This window comes from Oratosquilla oratoria, chromosome 4, assembly GCF_046742065.1.
Source record: "Oratosquilla oratoria isolate Oo_2021 chromosome 4, ASM4674206v1, whole genome shotgun sequence".
NCBI lineage: Eukaryota > Metazoa > Arthropoda > Malacostraca > Stomatopoda > Squillidae > Oratosquilla > Oratosquilla oratoria.
In genome coordinates this window covers 84,883,955-84,904,587 of record NC_134780.1, presented here as the reverse complement: position 1 = coordinate 84,904,587, position 20,633 = coordinate 84,883,955, and the positions used below count along the sequence as shown (strand labels likewise).

Below are 20,633 nucleotides of genomic sequence, written 5' to 3'. Positions count from 1 at the left end.
TTTTCATATTTTGTAGAGAGATGTCCATATAGTACTACCACAAATGCGGGTGTCGACCTCAGTATTCCGTGCCCATCTCTCCTGGTACGCCACTGCCTCATAATTTAAGGCCCCTGCTAGTTATACTTTTCAGACAGGTTACGAATGTGACAGTGACGACCTGTTGCCAGGAATGGACGTTACACTAGATGAATGTGGCCTGGGTCTGGCTAAATTTTGGATTATCGAGTGGTTAAATAAGAACTATGAAAAAAAAGATAGGCTGGTTGGGTTTAGGCGAGTTGAAACCAAGACTAGGCATGGGTTGAAGTAAAGACCTGGGGATGAGTTTCGAAGTGCGTGGTTAAATCCAAACCTGACAAGTGATATACCAACTGAGGCCATGGCGGAAGGGCATTCGGATTGTTATTAAGACAAATCATACAAAGGACTAAAGTTTGTAAGAGTAGAACAGTTGGACAGGGATCTTCAAGTCCAAGGTTGGTGCGAGGATTGAAGTAGGTAGGCCCCCAGCATGTTTGTAAGCTTATAACACAACTCGCTTTGTTTTGTCCCGTTGTTGACACATCAGTCTTCACCCCGGCAGAACAAGAGGCCAAAGCTGATGTCGGATCCATACGCTTCCATCATGGCGAAGATTCAACTTCATCTGCTTCACCCCCGGTGGATCTGTCCTTTTCCCCTGCGGTACCTTCGGTGCCCCCGTCTGCCGCGGCCCCCGCGAGGACGCTGGTCGAGTCAGCGTCTCCACCTGCGTTTCCCTTGCCCCTATCCACCTCGACCTCGACCATATCCTCTCCACCACCGTCGCCATCACTGCAGTCTTCGTACCCACCAACAGCTTACAAGCTGCCCAGCTCCCCCAGCAGCTATATCCCACAGCTTCCATCGGTAAGGTCCGCAAACTAAGGTGATATATTTCACTGACAATAGAAATATTTTCTCATTGCACAATACCTATTCAGCCTACTTCTTTCATAACTGATTGAAACTTTCTTCGCCGATATTGTAATATATTTTATTTTTGCTTTTCACATTGCACTGAATCACTGTTTTCCCTTTAGTGTTTTCCTCGTATTACAAAGGATTACAAAGGCGGAGCATGCCGACAGGAGACCTTTTGGTCCATATCTAGGTCGGATGCGAAAAAAATCATAATAATATTAATGTGTTGACTGCCAAGATTCTTACCCCAGTAACTAACAGGACCCTCACATGGGTGTGGGTGTGGGCGTGAGTGGGTATATACCCTTGGGCAGCATTTTTACGAGGGCGGCAATTCTAGCCTGGAATTGCCACCCACAAGGCTGACAAAATAACGATAAAAAAAAAAAAGGTTAAGAAAAGTCCTGAATATTTTACCGTAATCGGCGATTTTTACGTTAGAATCAACATAATATGAAACAATATTTACTCTTTAATTTTCACTTGATTATACGGCACACACAGCATTTTTTTTTTCTTTTTTTTTTCTTTTTTTTTTTAACGAGTATACAGGTATCCTATAATTACGTTCCACAAATTAAGGTCATAGACAGGCCTACATGATGGTGGAGGTGGGCAGTGGTGATGTGCAGATATTGTGTAATAAATCCTCATCCCATATGGTTACAGAGCTACGAAATAAGAGTCGAAGTCCTGGACGTGCACAAAAACAGCACCTTCTTTGTGACGGAACGGGAGCGAGATGCTATGGCCGCTTACGAACTGACATCGGCGAGCCTCAATCTCTCTTGCATTTATAGTGCTTCTAATGCTGAAGTCCACATTATCGAAGGTGAGTCTACTGTCCATTCTCTTTATACCTGTAATGCTTTGAACCGGTGTTTTGATTTCCTGTTTCTTTTATTTTACCTTTTCACTGTGGCCAAAGTCTTGTGGCCAGTTGTCACCACGTTATTTGAATTGCCCTGCATTACTCTTCGGCTGTTCTCTTTCATTTTCTCTTTTGATTTCACTATTCACTCACGTAGAGGCGTCTCGAATATCTACATTCTTATCAAAGATTTGATAAAATGTATTCATTAGAGAACCCTTGACTGCATACAACCTCACGGTCCCTCACCTCAAGTATGTACGAGCCAAGTAACCCAGAAGCAATTCCCGGATATGCGCCAACCCCACTCAACATCGCATACAAAAGGTGTACTTACAAATTAATACTCGTACAATACAAGAGGCCGGAAAAGTGTATCGTGTGCAGCAAAATACAATTTCGGTATGGGTGGTGATTATATAGTGAAAATTTAATCCTTGTATGTATACAGTAGGACACCCAGACGTCCTGTCAATTCAACTTTGAATGAGATTATGTTGCATTTATTAACAGCTGACTGCCTGTTTACCGTTATACAAGACTTCATTGCCCTGCTAATGTGCTTCGTGTTGTTGTTCCTCAGAGGGCAGGGTACTGAAATTTTGTACAAAGACAGCAAGAAGGACAGCAGGCTATTTTTGGAAGCTTGGGCTAGTGACAGGGATAGAATGAACAGATGTATCACGCTAAACCTAATGTACAGAAGGGCAAGGGCCTTTAATCTACATCATGTTAGAAACTAGGTGACTGTGTGATCATGAAAAAGATTGTGACACTTTGTCACCGGGGATTTACGGGATGGTACGGACGTGGGAAGCCCTTGTTAGGGTTCCCTTGGTCCACTCCCAGCGCGCCACATTTGTTGTCCCCGATTTCCGGAATCGGAGAGACGAGGAAATGGCGGCTCGGAATGTCGGGAATAGAGTCCCCCTGTTCCTGAGTATAGACACCAAAAGCTTCTTCCCCATTCCACTCCCATCCACCACCCTTGTTTCCCTCTCATCTTAGCTCCTCGTGGATGACGGGTCACCACCTTTCTCCTGCCCACTCCCCGGCTCAGAAGCAATGCAGTAAGACGACACTACATCCACGGCGAGGCTGCTTCACTTAATCGACGACTAATCCGATCCCGATTATCCGATCAATTTCTAAGTACTGCTGTTCCGATCACTTCATTCCGATCATCCGATCATTAAAAATTATAATGATTATTATTATCATTTATGAAAAAATAATTATAAGAATCACCTGACATTGTTCAACCTGTTTTTGAACCTACATTGACTTACACCCGCAGTGGTCATCCTGTAAAGGCACTTGTGAAAATGAATTTGTAGTAATTTGTTTATGCATTAAAAATTGTCTTTATAGGAATGCAGTAGTTATTCCTTTTCTATGTACAGGAGTATTGATTACTATTTCTATGGTCGAGAGTATATTAGATCTGTATAACGATGATGCGATTTATGAATCGAATTAACCTGATGACAAGGTTTTTGCATTTCGTATGTTTTCCCATTTGAACATGGAGTGTACTTTTTTCGTTTAACGATACCGAATGTTTGCTGATATGAAAAGAATATCATTTGTTTCATGCATTTATTACGGTACTTATTTACCAGTAACCACGTTTTCTGGTTGTAACTCGACGTCAGAAGTAGTAAAAGAAAAAAAAAAGAGACGCGATAAGGTTTAGCGGCTTTTTCTACCCTGCGTATTTTCGCCTCATTCTGCTGTTTCGTTCCCTCACCAGTCTTTGTGAGTGGACCATACACTTGCTATTCAAGGGAGATCATTCGAAATATTCCAATGATTTATTGAAATACTATAGGATTTTTATTTTAAAGGTGTCATCATGGCAGCTTCAAAACCATTAACCACTTCAGTACAAGTCAAATTCTCGCATGTAGCATTGGTTGCTATATGAACAATGAATCACACTACTCGCATTATAAAATATAAAGTCACTCCTACATTATTTGTTCTCTTTTACTCTGAGTAATAATGAATGCACAAAATATGATCAGATTTTCATCTTTAGATACCCTAATATGTTTTTCTCAATGCAGGCATCTAATAAATATCCTAATATGCTTTCTCCTACTACAGGTATCAAGTGCAGCAAACACAGTGGACAGTCTCAGAAATGCTTCTGTGTGACACCTTTCTGCCGTCACTATGTATCTGTGGGTGCCATTGTTCGCTACCTGAAAAACAAAGGAGCAAAACTTACCCAGGTTTGAGCTTACTTAACAATAAATAGACTGCACATATAAAACACAAAATCTATCCAATTCTATTCAAGATTTACAGATTGATAAGGCATACATATAATATTGCGAATGAATGGCTGATTACAAGTAGATTCAAGTGCTGTGTATCACAATTAGAATTTCTTGAATGATGGACCTATGTGAACATTAGTGAAAGATGAAGTGTTGGAGGGAGATGCCTTTTGGGGTACCACAGGGTTCAGTACTGGCACCAGTAATGTTCTTATTATATATTATTGATATGATTAATGGAATACGTAGCAACACAAAAGTCTTTGTTGGTTATGCTAAGCTCATGAGAAGAGTGAAATGTAAAGGGGATTGTAAGTTAGTATACTATAGGAGGAACTAGATAAGATTTATGAATGGAGTCAAAGGTGGATGTTGAAGAAAGGAATGATAATTATAATTAAGATTGGAGGCCAAGCAGACAAGAGCTGGAATTCAATAATTTAAACAAAGGTGTCAGATAGGTATACATGCTTACCTAACTCTTCACTTACTAGTAGAGCCACCCCTTCCCACCCTTGTCCTCTCCTCACTCCTGACGTCCTCCCCACTACACTCCCACACTTAAAACCACATCTCCCTTTCAACTTAGTTTCACTTCATGCCAACAGATCCATCTTCCTTCTCATAAACATACTGCCGCCTATCTCTTCCCGTTTACTCTCTCCTCACCTATACCACACCCACACATTTTAAAAGACCTAACCTTAGGATTCTGTTTGGAAAAATCTTTCTAGACCCTCTTATGCCTTGACCTCTCATAGTAATGTACCCCTTAGAGTTACAGAGAGCAGAATCCCTAGTCCCATCACTACATCTCATTTTAGCTACCTTTTACAACCCAAGTGGGAAAATTCAGTGGCAGTTTACTTTCTTCCCCTCAAAGAAATGGTACAGGACAGTATAAAGAGGTGTGTGTGTGTGTGGGTTTGGGGGGGGGGGGCAGTATAATGGAGAGATAGTCACAGTACTATAAAGTAGCATCATTTCTCCATGAGTAGATATCTCCTCTAGCACAGACAAAATAATGTGTGACTCTGGTCCATAGGGGCTCCCCTTACAGCCCCTAAAGTATCAGATAAGTTATACCACACAATTACATGCAGCCAATACCCCAGATAGGGTACACCACACTAGAACTCTGCACAGCCAAGTGAATGTAAACTATTTGAAAATACAGTTATCCTAGTAAAGGATGAAAAACTCCATATAATCAAACTTGTAAATATTATAAATGTCCATAGCTATAAATTATGTGTCAATTATTGTTCCTTTTCAGTCCAATATTTTGTATTCTGTAGGCCACTGTGGGTGGGGTTGATGTGTGGGCCTGGAGAGCTACAAGTGCTGACATGACTGTGGAAGCTGTGTACACCAGAGCAACAGCAACAAGTGACTTCGCTCCATTAGCCTTTTCTGTCAGGGGCTCAGGTTAGATGTATGCCTATGTTATTACATCAGTCAAATCCATTACCACTTGATAGAGTATGGCACAGTTTTTTTTATGTCTAAGTTACCCTCATATGGCTTCTATCCCTCTCTCTGCTCCCTTGATTCTGATTATCTTTCTGGCCATTCTGTAGCTGCTGTTGTAGATGGTCACTGTTTTTTCTGATATCTATAACCTCTGCCATCCCACAGGGTTCTGTTGTATCTCCTACTCTTCTCCTTGTATTCATAAATGACCTACTTAACTGCACTTTTTCTCTTCCATCTTATAATTAGGATACCACCTTACACTTTTCTGTCATTCTCCATATGCCTTCAAACTGAGCTCTATTCTTTTAGAAGGAATTGTGCCAAACACCTTAACTTCTGACTTTTCTGACATATCTGACTGAGACAAAGAAACATTAGTACTGTTCAATACCACCAAGATTAAATTTCTGTCTTTTCACTTGTTATAGTCTTATTTTCTTTTATGGCAAATAACTTTTTCCTGAGGACTCCCTAGACATACTTGGACTATCCTTCATTAGTAAATTCAAATGAAAAATTCATAACTTGCTAGAGCAGCTTCAGTGAACATAAGGTTATACTGCTTTCAAAATTTCATAATTTCTCAATCCACTTAGCCTTCTTTCTTCTTTTGCACATTAGCTTTTCTTGAGTAAAATCTTGATTTTCCAAATCTGGAATCAAATTGATTTTCTACCAAAAATTTCCTCTTTCTGAGGTATGACCCACTTCATAATAAATGTTTCACACAGTTTAGTTTTTGTGCAGGTCAGTGGTACTGATTAGTAATTGAGGGGTATTTACCTAATTTTAGTACAGTACTACCTCTCATTAACGGACTAAAAGGGGGGTAACAGTGTCCGTTGATGTGAATAATCCGTTGATTTGGAGTGGTTTTTGGGTGGCATATATAGTGATTGCACAGCACTAAACAACAGCACCAAAAACACTGAAAACACTGCAAACACAGCTAATTAACATCCATTAATGAGAGGTAGTACTGTATATGGTTCTTTGGTTCTAGTGTGAGTTTCAAGAAAAGTTCAACATCTGATGCAAAATTTTCTAAAAAAAAAATAGATGAATAAATAGAAAAAAAAAATGTATATATTATTGGATTCCAAGCTACTTAACATTTAGTGTATTTGAGTTCTGATGTACCATTATTTTTAATTTCTGAAATAATTTTGTCTAAATGAAATTTCACGTACAGGTATTTTGTTCTCTATATAGCTTTTATTTGAGGTTCTTGTTAAAAGAGCTAATTATTTCTTTATTCTTCTTCTTCTTCATTTTCTTCTTTTCCTCTTCTTTGTTTATTGACTCATCATGTTCAATATTATGAAATAACAATCATCTTTTCATGTAAAAATATTTAATAAAATCAAGTGAAATTTAAAGACATGATGAATAAGCACTAACACTTATGGTCAGTATATTTTCTTCATATCACAGTCATTGTATTCTCTTTCATTATTATTTTAATGAGCTGTTAGCTGACAGGTTGAAGCTAAGTCATGGTTACTGCACAGTTGTACAGGAAATCTCTTTTTCACTTTTAATCCAAAACCAATACTTTCTCTTTCTGTGGGGCAGGTCGTGTGTTCCTGCTCCCAGGTGGTGCAATGTGGCTTCAGTATCAGGTACGGTCATGGTCTAAATACACCAAACCTGTCAGTGCCCTCATAGCTACACCTCCTGGAGTTTTATGTCCACCATATGAGAGAAAGTTTCTGCCCAAGCTTGCTAATCAGTTCTCTCTCACCATGGAAACTGTCATTGAGGTTAGTAAAGAGTTTGTATAAAGAATACTGATAAAAATAAGTTGTAAGACAATTAACTAATTTAACTTCTATAACGAGCAAGTGGAAACTTAAGTGGAGGGAGTAAAACACACTTTACAAGGTCACTTGATAGTGAACTTTGATAGCAAAGACAAATTGGAAAAAGTCTAATTCACTTCACAAGGAGCCCCATAAAGGGCCAATAGGTCTATTGCTGTTTGCATCTCCTCTGCATTCCATTGTATACCAATAGGCTTCTTCCCCCATACAAGGGAGGTAGCCAGCCAAGGCATGCACCTACCCCCCACCCTTCCCACTCCCATCTGTCAATAATTTCCTTTTTGTCTTATCTCCATGTGAGTGAAGGGTCATCCCTGTCCCCAGCCCACTGCCCAGTTCAGACACAATGCAGCAAGACACACCACATACACACCAGGGCCATGTATTTTATTAACATGGCAACCCTCCCTCCTCATCCCCTCATGTGAAAATAGAGAATATGAGTAGAAATCCCTTTGGACAGCATCAATTTACTTTCCATTCACATCCATTTTCCTCTCACACTTACCTCATCTACCTTCTTTGCTCAACAGACATTCCCCTTTTACTCAAAGCTCCTTTTACCCCATCCATCCACCTCATTCTTGGTCTACCCCTCAGGTTCACTCCATCCACCTTTGCCTTCCACATTCTTTTAGCTTCACCTTACATTTTGCTTCTCCCCTCTTCTTCTTGTACCTCTCATATGCATCCCTAATTCTGTCTTACAACCAATCCACATATGTTCACTTCTTCTCTTCTACTGCCTTCACCTTATCATCCTTGCATTAGATATAAGTAAAGAAGAGAGTGCAAAAGATAGGAGTGAATGGGGTCATTGTAAATGAATGAAGAAATCACACAACCCAAAGGAATATTCATCTTGTCTGCTCCATGAGTTTCTTGAGTGAGTGAGGTGTGCGTATGTGTGTGTTTTCTTTTTTATTTTCCATAAAATGAAACCATGGAGTTAAACCAGCTCTGGCTATCAGGTTCTGCTGTGGAAACACTATGTCTTGCTGCATTGCCTTTGACCTGAGCAGTGTGATGGGGAACAGGTATGACCTTTGATCCACAAGGTGCAAAGATAGAAGGGACAATCAATGTGTTTTGGATGGGTGTGGGGTAGATTAAGGTGTACGTATGCTTTGCAGTGGCTACCCCCTTGTAAAGCGGAAAAAGATTTTTGGTATATGTATGTATGCTATGCTTACTTATGTATCCATTCATTTGCAGAGAAGTCTTCAAGAGCCTTCAAAAGAGGGAGTGGGCATTGTTTCTATTTCAACATTTTGTTTTAAATCATCATAGTTATAGTAATAATAGTCCTGTATATAGGCCAACTTCTCTTCCCCTACAAGAGTACTAAATGTCTTTACATTTTTTACTGATATGCAAGTTCTTAAATTAAAATTTATATAATGGACTATATCCTTTTAGGCACAACTTTCCACAGTCTCAGGTCCTAGTATCCTGTCTTCTTAAGTTCATTCCCCATTATATGTGTATATACAGTACAGTATATTTCATGGGCTATTGAGCTATTTCCAAAAGTTACTGATGATCTGATTTCCCTTTATTATATCTTACCAATTTTTAATCCTTTTACTATGCAATGGGTTTCCCTCAGCTGATGAAAGTTACCTGGCAGTACCACTAACTAATGTATGTGATAAGTCATGAGTAGCAGTGAAATGGTTAATCAAAATGGACTTACCCCTGATGCTGTGCAGTGGGTTTCAGTCAGCTGAATAGATTTGCCTAGTAGAGAGAACAAATGTATCAATCATTATAGGCAGTGAAAGGATTAACATTATTCTGTGTCTCTTTCCATCACCTTCATTTTTCCTTTCATACACTTTTCTTGCAGAACCTCAATACTGTGGCCTATGAATCACACTATTATGAAACTGAAGAAAAGCTGGTTTCTTTCACATACCGCCCCCACCTTCATGCAGACGGAATGTTTTTCTTAAGCATCCCAGGGCTCACAAAGAACAATCTTGAGACCTTTCGAATCATCCATGATTTTAAGACAGGCAAGTGATATTTGTAAATAGCCATATTTTCCCCAATTTTACTTGAGTATTGTGTTTTTGTGTATATTAGGCACTTATGGGAGTGAAGAAAGGTGGAAATTTGGTCTCCTAGAGGTCTGTGACTTCCTTCCTAATCCACCCCTACAAAATCACTTTACTGACTTATGGATTGAATCAGTGGTTATACCTCATTTCCTGAAGGGCAGTGGATTTATTGATAGATTCTTTTATTCATAACTTTTGAAGATGACATTAGAATGCCATTGTTTGTGGAAATGGGAAAGTCAAGTAAAAATTAGTTAGTTGATAGTTACCTCAAGTTTCTCCACATGAAAACTCACGACCCCATGATTACAAGTTGTGATCCTTAGGGGCTTCCCACAGATCTCTCTAGAAAGAAATATTGGCTTGCTGACTTTGTTGTGGGAGTAAAGGGCTGTCTATCGAAATAAACACTATGTGAGGACAGAGCCTTTATTAGTACAGCATTTTGCTTGCTACAGCTGTAACAACCAAAACATACTGCCACTTTCATACAGTATAGAACTGTTTCAGTGTTTCCAGTAGTCAGCTCTCTTAATCTGAAAAAAAAGGAAAATAATGGAAGATTATGGAGAAGTCTTGAGTCCTGTCTAGAGACCAAGTGCCACAAGGTGAACCTTTAGGTGGAGGTGAGGATATTGATGATCTTTTAATATGGGCAGCAGGGAGAAGATCTCTTCTATGCATGTCCTGCATAACCACCTCTCGCGGGTGTCCATTGATGCTCTGCGATATAAGTTATTATGTATAACTGGTCAAGTAATTGATGTATCAAGTCTACACATTATTCCTTACAGGTATCCAGTACATGATAAATGAGAAGACAAGTAATTGCAGCATCCAAGGCATTCCTCTCCATGCTCTGGATGCAATTTCCTCAGATAATCAACACATCCGACTCCGCCATGCTTCGGAACTCATTTCTATTGATTCAAATCATTTCATCTACAAGGGAACTGTGAGTTTTTGGAACTTTAGTCTTTAACTTTGCACTTATTCTGTTTTCTCTACCTGTTCTTACATGGAGATTAATGATGTAATGACAGTTATATTAACTCATTGAGGAGAGCTGTGACACTTGAGAATTTATTCTGGTTTATGTTAGACATTCTTATTCAGCCAGATAATGTGCCAAAGAGGTGGTCGTAGATGTAGTAAAGGAGAGATTTAAAGAGGCCAACACAAAGAAGTATAGAAATTAAAAATGATGAATTGTTTTCTTTGAGTGGAAATTAGTCTCCAGTCATAAAAGAATGCTGCATAACTCTGGTCTGCCTGAGTGTCACTAAAGTCCTTAGAGTATTGACTACTTAAAACTTATGCAGTCAGTAATCCTTACAGGGTATTCAGCCTGAAGAATTTTCCACTCCTCAAAAGGTTAATGACTTTTTCAATTAACCCATTGAAAATGTCATCATACCAGCAGCTAAATTAATTTGGGCTTTTAATATTGTGGTTGTAATAAATGGGATATGCACATGGAGCTAGTTGATTTAAGACCATTGGCACACATGCTTTATATAATGGTGTTTGAGTTAGGCTAGACAACAGCTCCTTGGTGAGCTGGTGGGTGACTCTTCTCCATGGGCACTGTGCTTTTAGAGGTCCATCCTCTTCCCGTCACCACAGTGTCATCACTTGAAAGCACAGCTCCTCAACACCAGACTGCACAACACCATTGTACATCTACACTCAGAAACCAAAAATCTCCCCATACAGTGGCTCATGAAAATTATTGGTACACACTTCTATGCAAGGACCATTCAGTCTGCCCAACCCTCACACTTGGGGGTGCATAAATTCTAGAAATAGTTTAGAAGGTAATATATCCTGAGCTGGAACATACATGAATTCAGATTTAGATATAATCATTGGAAATCAAATGTATAGATTAAATTAGAACCATACATGAATCTGAGGCAAAGTATAATGTATCAGAGAGTAGGAGACAAGACCCCCACAAGCATTGATCATTTCCTTTATATTACAGTTAGGTAAAGAATGAGTGAAAAAAAATAATAATAAAAGAGGTGTGGAAGGCAGAGGTGGAAGGAGTAAACATGAGTGAGTGACCAAGGATGAGATGGATGGATGAAGTAAAAGGGGCATTGGGAAAGAGGGGAATGTCTGTTGAGGAAGGATGGGAGAGGACAGAAGATAAGGGTGAATGGAGAATGGTTGTGTATGGATGATGCTGTGATGCATGAGGGGGAGTGGATGGGAGATGGGGGGTGAGGGAGTATGTGTGAAAAATAATTTGACACAGCCCAAAGGGATTTCTCCCCGTCTTCTACTTTTCTGTATGAGGACATGGAAAAGGGGGTTGCTGATTTGATGAAGTGGCCTTGCTGTGAATGTACTGTGTCTTGTGACTCTTCTTCTAACCCAGGACAGTGGGCAAGATGCAGGAATGACCTGTCATCCAGGAGGAGCCAAGATAAGAGGGAGGGAGGGAGGTGGATGGGAGTGGAGTAGGTGGGAATGGAATGGGTGGGAGTGGTTTTTATGCCTTTGTCTTTTGGTTACCTCCCTTGTAAGGGGAAAAAAGCCTCTGGTATATGTATGTATGATTATATTCACAAGTAATAGTCTGAGAATGAAGACAGAAAGTTATGCAATATAAAGGTGAGAAAAATAGATCATTATTGTATGATTTAACCACCATTACAGTACCAACACAGAATTAGCCAGGCAACAAGCACAAATTACCCCATATGCAACCACCACCTATAGGACACAAAGCATTACATTCTATAATGGCCTACATTCATTCCAGAAACCGGCACAAAATCTGTACTGAGCTGCAGGTCTCTCGTAAGAAGAACTTGGACAGTGGATTGATTAATAATTTGATTTAGATCTCAGAATTATAAGTATCATTGATGGTATATATATATATATATATATATATATATATATATATATATATATATATATATATATATATATATATATATATATATATATATATATATATATATATATACATATATTTTTTATATATTTCTTATATATATATATATATATATTATATATATATCCATATGTATATATATATGTTATATATATATATATATATATATATGTATGTATGTATGTATGTATATATGTATATATATATATATATTTTTTTTTTTTTCTTTTCTTTTCTTTTCTTTTCTTTTTCTTTTCCATAAGTCAAAGCCCCCTCTTTGTTATGAAACTTACCTATATTTACATAAAGTACAGTATATATAACAAATCCTTCAGGCTGTGTTTAATCACCTGGGTAATTTCCATTTCTTGTCTTCAACAGAGAGTAATCCGTGGAATTGTTTGTGATGTGTGGGTAGCAGAACGTCGTATTCGAAAAGGTCAATATACTACTGTTGAGGTCTACTTCTCCCACGAAAACTGGACAGTTGAAGTGGAAGTATTCAACAAAGTTCGTCAAGTGCCCATTGGCATTTCATCTTATTTAGCTGATGAAGTAAGTGATCACAGTTCTTTTCATCTGATAATGCTGGCATGTAATTTCATACATAATTTGTTGTGATTTCTTTGGTGATTGTTATAAGATTTAAAGTACTCCAGTATTGTGCCTTAGTTTATATTTCCACCTTTATTTTTGTTTTTCCATGCTCCAGTATATGAGTTGTTAATGCAGGCAATATTACTTCATATTTCATTTGTATTATTTTATTACTGTTGTATGAAATGTAATGAAAAACAGTATCCATATGATTCCTGTGCTTAATTTTTTTTCTCTCAAATGGATGAAGTGGGGGTCATCATATAATAAAACAGTAGGAATAAACCAGCTATGGTTGTTGAGCCCTGCCATGGAAGTGTTGTGTCTTGCTGTATTGATCCTGACCAGAGCAGTGTGAAAAGGGATAGGGATGCCCTTTCATCAGTGTGAGCTAAAATGGGAGCAACAATGAAAGGGTTTCTGGATGGGTGTGGGAGGGATGTAGGGTGTATACATGCTTTGATTTGGCCAGCCCCCTTATTAGTGGGAAAGGGCGTTCTGATATATGTATGTATGTATGTATGTACATTAAGTTTTGTTGACTGGAATTCCACAGCCCCACAGAGACAAGCAACAGTCTTCAGGTTCCCTATCTCTCTGGAAAGGGACTTTGGACTGTTGTGTGCATTGTGTTAGTGGGGGACATATCTGTGTCACTACCTTATAGTAATAAGGATAGGAACAAGCTCTCCTTGTGAAAAGGTGATGGAAATATAACTGAAATTGATAGAAAGAAAACTGAATCTCAATCCAGAGACTGAGTGTCAGCCTCTTAGGGCACCTCCTGGTGAAAGTGAGTGTTGACAGGATTTGATCTCTTATTGCATTATATTCATTTACATGACATATCTGACTGGGTTTTTGCATATTAATGTCCTTTTCAATCATACATGTTTATCATTGACAAAAATAACATGTGCAATGGAAGAGCTTTTTCCATGCTGCAATGACTTTGGCCTTGTTTTGTATAGGACCTGAAAATGTAATTCTGATCATGCACCACTGAGGCTTTATCAACATGAAACTTGTGATGTCATTTTAGACAAACACTCCATACTGCCACAAGCATATAGCTCCTGAAGTCAAGCCATTCATAAAGTTTATTGCTACATAGTACATTATTGTCCAGAATAGAAGTTGTTGCAAGTCTAGCATTTGTAATAAGAATCTCTATCTGGCCGATACAGAGTCTATTCGAGGGCATAAGTCTTGACAGCTTACTATTTACGTTCACTTACAATATCTACATCATCTTTGTGGGGTGAGGAAAGCACATGGGGTGAGTGTGGCACTATGCACAAACAAGGCTTACAAAATGTCAAAGAAAACCTATATTTCTTCAGTTTCCTCCCATCGTAAATTGTTGGCACTACTTTGTGTGCCCTTTTCCTCCATATATCACCAGGGCTGGTGTTGGCGAGATAACACGTCCTTGTTGTGTTCTAGGATGGTGGGACTGTGAATCTTTTGTCTTGAAGTACACCTGCGATTGGCAATTTTATTCTAATTTCAGGAGAGGGGGGGTCGCCAATTTAATGAAGCAGCCTTGCAGTGGATGTGTTGTGTCTTGCGACACTGCTTCTGACCCAGGGCAGTGGACAAGGTGCAGGGATGACCCATCATCCAGGAGGTGCTCAGATAAGAGGGAGGGTGGAGGGGTGTGGAGTGTATTCAGGGATGGAATGGGTGGAAATGATTTTATGCCTTTCCCTTTTTGGCTACCTCCCTTGTAAGGGGGAAAAAGCCTTGGTATATGTATGTATGTACCCACAACTAATCTCATCATAGAAATACATACGTATACCAACAGCTTTTTCCCCCTTACAAGGGAGGTAGCCAAAAAACAAAGGCATAAAAAGCACTCCCGCCCATTCCATCCCCACATACTCCACTCCCATTCACAGAAGTACAACACAAAATGTCAAGCAATTTGACAATAAGATCTCCCCAGTTATGTTGTAGTCAGCAATTGTTGGTAAAATATTCTGTCTGTATCTACATACCAAAAGGCTTCTTTCCCCCATATGAAAGAGGTAGCCAGTCAAGGAATACACCTCTCGATTACCTATTTGTTTTCTTTTTATCCTAGTTCCTTATGGATGAAGGGCTATCCTTGTCCCCTGCCCACTGATTGGATCAGATTCAGTGCAGCAAGCCACAACACCTCTACAGAAGAGCCAGAAACCCAAGGCTGATTTGCCCCATTTGCTTCACTTACATGGCAACCCTCCCTAGTTGTCACCTCATGTTAACATATATTTTTATCTGTTTATCATTTCTTTACCAGGACAATCCTACCCATTGGACATCAACAGCCCACACTTTCTTCTATGAATATAGTGATGGTCATCCCTCTTGGCGTCACTTTGACATCTCACCCTGTCTCAACCGCATCAATCGACTCTTCCTCATTTTTACTCTGGAAGTATCATATTCTGACTTGGTTCGCTATAATGTGGAAGCTGCTAAGAATTCTATACGAAGGGCAGTAGCCGGCATTGCTGGAGTGTCACCACTTAGGATCACGGACCTCTTCGTAAGCATATGCCTAGGAACTTATTTAGTTATTCATTAATACTGTGAGCCTAGTGTTTGATAATTTTCATTTCTTGAGAATCATCTGAGTCTTTACCCACAGCTGAGCAGTCGAGCAGATACAGGTGAAGTGGATGTGTGGTTTGTGCTTTTGGAGAAGCCTGATATTACTGGGGTTGTACTTACTCCTCGACCTCAGTTGCTGATGGCAGATGCATACAAGCTGTTGCATGATATTACACACAAGCATAATGTATCAGTCAAACTTGATGTCTCTCCAACCAAGAAAGTGGTGAGTTTTACATTCACTCAGTGGTTTTCTGTTGTGTTTCTGTAACACATATTGATCATCTAAATCTGGTAAATGAAGTAGTAGACATTATGTTTCATGAAATGTTATGTCACTTGCAGTTTGTGACTATCAAGCGAGGATCCCTTGAGACAACCACAGAAGCACTGCATCCACACATGCGGCATAAATCAATGCGTTACCTCAAGGCTGGGTACACTGCAGGCAGTATGGCTGGCTTAGGCTTCTCCATGGCCATCTTAGGTACTTGTGTGGGTATCTTCATTGGCTTCCTTCTTTGGAAGCGTAACACAAGTATTCCTTATAAGGTGACCAACTGATACTGGTGACTAGTTGAGATCATAATGATTATGTTGGTCTTAAAACACCCACCATCCTGCCATGAAGGAGTCACTTTCCAGCATCTGTTCTGTGAAGGCTACTCTACATGTATCATTTTCTCATAACTCATGTCTTCTAATTTGTGAATGGAGTTTTCTTCAGAGTATGCTTTCCAAGGACTACCCACTCTACTGTATTTGATTAGTATTTCCTATTTGGAGACTACTTCTCATGGACTTTTAAAAGAGCATAGTATTCCTTGTCTTGGAAGATTATATCCTTAGTATTCCATATTCATAGGTAATTTTTCTGCATATTTTCTTGGAAAAAAATTAGTACCTATAAATTGGATTAACAACTGTGAATATAAAGTAATATTAATTCTTATCAATTAAAATCTCATTTGTTACTCAGTGGTAGGGCATTTGACCCTCATTAAACCTGAAACACATATCTTTGTCCTTCCTTACACCACCCATTCCTTACCAAGCCGTCCTGTTCTATCCCCATTCCTTTCTAGTTTGTTAGTATGCAGTAGATGTCATTACACAAGGGTTCTTTATGCTATATCTAAGATCATGCATGATCATTGTGGTTATGATGGTCTTACTCTGCTGCTCCATATAATAATCATTGTATCTAGAAATACTCATTAGTGCCAAACTTTGTTAAGTAGTCAGGTCAGCAGATTTCTTGTGTATGCAAAGGAAGATCAAGGTTCTTAAAAGAAAAGGATCCCTTGAGTTGAATAGACACAAGAAGTTTAAAAGTAGTCATTCTTTGTATCTTTGCCCCTACAAATATGAATGAATATAATTTCCACTGTATTGATGAGAGGAAGCAAGATTGTTAGCATAATGGTTTTGAACAATATAACCAACAACCATGCCATGTTGAAAACCTAAACATTAGAAAAGAATAGTTTGGGGAAAAGTATATGAAGGAAAAGAATAGTTTGAAAGAATTTTTTTTAAACTTTACTGGAAGGCAGGACAAAGAAGCTTCATAGAGGAAGGTACTAGAAGATGAAGAAAGCAGTATAGATAGTTTACATAATAAAAAAAACAGCAATATTACCAAGACTAGTGGCTTCACATGGATGAAAACTAGGGGGTAGGTGTTGCTAAGGAAGTGAGTGACATTGCATGGAATCCCAAAAACCTGCTAGCTTTGCATCAGTTAACAAAACACTTTGTGCATTGCGTTTTGCCCCCTTGTTTGGCATCTACTGAATGATTGATCAACTAATTGGAAAATAACATGGCAGTGCAGTCTTCTGATAATGTATTGCAATTCTGTACAGTACAATTTTTATCATTTTCATATATAGACTGTATTATGTTGAAGCATTGTGACAAGTCAGGCACAGTAGGTAAGGAAGACATGGTCTAGGTCCAAGTTATATTCCTGAATAGTTGTACTGTGAGGCTTCTTCAAAGGAATGAAATAAGTTTAACTCAGACTTAGACCCATGTCTTCTTCACCCACTTTCCCCAGACAGATCTCTTCCTCTATTGTTTCCCAATAGAGTGTAATTAAGTTAGTTATTGAAAACATAAAAATACTCTTAAAGAAAATGTGTTTTGTATTTTACCTCGTAAACACCAGTATTACAAAACATACTGACTTACTACACTGTAGCAGAAGTATGAATCACACCAGTCTAAAACTAGTAAGAGTTTAAAATTCCTTGACATGACTTATTTCTGTATTTAGTGTCTTATGTACTGAATAATTGTAGTTAACTAAAGAACATTGTAAGTGAAGGATAATAAGTCATGGAAAATTATGAAAATAACAAATTATTGAGAGAAGTATTTTTCAGAATTAACCATTAGGGTAGTGACCAGAAGACAATACTTTGATCAATATTTCTCCCAATAATTTGTTATGTCTGTCAAGCAAGGAAGGGAAAGGACTGAGGATGGGGGGGGGGGGGGGGGGGTTGTATGTGGATAACATTTTGGCACAACCTGAAGGGATTTATCCCCATCTCTATTTTCCATATGAGGGATGGGTAGCCATGTTAGAGAAGACGCAGTTTCTTAGTCGCAAATTTAAAGGTCAGAGTGCAATAGATGAAGTAATATTTCTAAACAACCCAATCTCTTTTAGAAATTATTTCATAAACTATCCCAGTTGATTCCACCATCATGATAGTCATATATCTTTTTTTTAACACGTGTTTAACGAGTGAATTTCTAAAGATTTCCGAAGATTATCGAGATGCGCAGCCATTCATCACCCATCGGCGAAACGCTATAGGAGTCAACATTGTCTTAGAAGTGATCATTGCATACGCACTCGCGGTTTCTATTGAAAAATTTCGCAGAACTTAATTGAATCTGAAGAAGAGGAGTTGGACAGTGGAGGTCGTTCATTATCCACCCAGCTATATGTGTTTGAGCCCATGATATGATGTCAAACGTCAAAAGATGGTCAGAAAATGACTGAACATGTCGAAGTTGACTTTCTTGGTGATGATAAAAATGGGAAGTCTGAACATAGTGAAGAAAGTGGGAAGGAACAGAAAGAGGGATACAGGACAGGAAGAATAGGAAATAGTGACTGGTATATCTACGGATAAGCTAGGCCTGTTATGCACATTTTGTTAATCTGCCCAGATTATGAACATTCGTTAAAATATGCAACAATGAATTTATAATTGGGTGCACAGATAAATTCATTAGACATGCACATATTAGGAACCTAACCTTTTCACGAATATTGATAATGTGTATATGCCAAATGGATTCGTTATATGTACGTCCAATCGTGAATTCATTATATGTGCTGTACATTTTATGATATTCATAAACTATGCAAATTCACAAAATGTGTATTTCATAGGCTACCTAGACATATATATATATATATATATATATATATATATATATATATATATATATATATATATAATATATATATATATATATATATAATAATGATAATAATAATAATAATAATAATGATGATAATAATAATAATTGATAATAATAATAATAATAATAGAGATAACTTGTATAAACGTATCTCGACACGGTAACCATCAGGAGTCTTGTTAAATCCAGATAATAAGGTTCTCTTCAACGGGTAGTTCCTGGTAATATCGACGGACAGAGAGGTGTGCATTTCAGTCGCCTTGCCGGTAAGCTTCCCAATTTCATTACACAGCTATCTAGGTTCACCTCGAGTAGCTCGGCAACCCGTTCAAAAGAGGTAAGGTAGGAAGTAATATCTTCCCCATCCTGTAATAGAGGGAGCTTAGGACGACTTACCGGATCACTGAATCGAGTAGGACTGCCGAGACGCAGAGACACGATCTCCTTGTCAAACTTGGCCCGCTGGATCTTTGCTTCTTTAGATTGAAGCTCAGCTAACAGGACCTTTGTTTCTTCTTCTTCCTTAGCTTGAGACTCAGCTAACCGGACCTTTGTCTCTTCTTCCTCCTTTTTAGTTTGAAGCTCAGCTAGCCTAACCTTTGTCTTTTCTTCCTCATTCTTAGCTTGAAGCTCAGCTAACCGAATCTTTATCTCTTCTTCCTCCTTAGTTTGAAGTTCAACTAACCGGAGCTTATGTTGGGTTTCGTGTTTACGTTCATCACGTTCCAATGCTTGCTGTTGAATAACATACTACCCAAGACTTTCCCTTTTGAACCCAAGTCATCGTAACAAAAGAAAGGACAGAAGACACAGAAATAAGTTATACAAGTCAACAACAAAGAAACAAAACTACGCTAATGACTACAAGCTACAAAACCAACATACATTGAAGTAAGTAGAACGTTTAACTGTTTAAATAAAATAAATGAAACAAGTAAAGTTAAATAAACAACACCCCCTGCAAAGTGCCACAAGCAATACGCATGAAAACAGAAGTGTAAACAGAAACAATCAATAAGCTTCAAAGCACAGAAGCCCAATACCTATGCGAACTAGGAACTAATTTCCGAGCCACAGACAGTGAATGCGCACTCAAGGCAACTTAAAAGCTCGAGTAAATAACAACACTAATCCTGGCAAGGTCGCCAAAGTAAAGGAACTATGAGGAACTATGTTCTCTCGGCCTATCAAGGAATATATATCTTACGGGGAACTTGGGTCTCGTTTAATCCAGGATGTACTCAAAACGTCTGTTGGGGTGCAATAAAAGTTCGAGAAAATCTATCAGTATATTGAACTAATACAACACAAATTTGAGTAAAAACCACAGAGGACAATTATTGACGGCACCACGCCGCAGCAAAATAAATACGTCTACTGATTTATAGTAAAATAATTAATCATGTACATCCCTTCTAGAAACAAGAGTCTCGATAATGAGAGACAATAGGGAGGGGACGTAAGAACAGCTGAATTACCTGATATATATCAGAGTTGTAATGGAACGATACAAATCGATGTTTGTTATGGTGAGAGAAAATCGCCACGAGCCCAATCGCAAACGATTTCCTGGGCAAGAACGGTAGAAGCAGGTAGTCTAGTACAGGGGTTCTC

General features: G+C 38.5%; 1 protein-coding gene across 1 annotated transcript in view; it reads left to right on the top strand.

The window, feature by feature from the left end:
* Window positions 1-17,714, top strand: part of LOC143025017 (uncharacterized) — a 31,833-nt gene extending 14,119 nt beyond the window's left edge. Inside the window, exons 3-13 of the mRNA XM_076184621.1 lie at window positions 587-891; window positions 1,615-1,777; window positions 3,926-4,053; window positions 5,400-5,529; window positions 7,153-7,340; window positions 9,250-9,418; window positions 10,258-10,418; window positions 12,756-12,929; window positions 15,259-15,507; window positions 15,610-15,798; window positions 15,918-17,714. Of these exons, the coding sequence (XP_076040736.1) occupies window positions 587-891; window positions 1,615-1,777; window positions 3,926-4,053; window positions 5,400-5,529; window positions 7,153-7,340; window positions 9,250-9,418; window positions 10,258-10,418; window positions 12,756-12,929; window positions 15,259-15,507; window positions 15,610-15,798; window positions 15,918-16,136 (2,075 nt within the window). The 3' untranslated portion in view covers window positions 16,137-17,714. The remainder of the gene's footprint in view (window positions 1-586; window positions 892-1,614; window positions 1,778-3,925; window positions 4,054-5,399; window positions 5,530-7,152; window positions 7,341-9,249; window positions 9,419-10,257; window positions 10,419-12,755; window positions 12,930-15,258; window positions 15,508-15,609; window positions 15,799-15,917) is intronic.
* The last annotated feature ends 2,919 nt before the right edge of the window (window positions 17,715-20,633 follow it).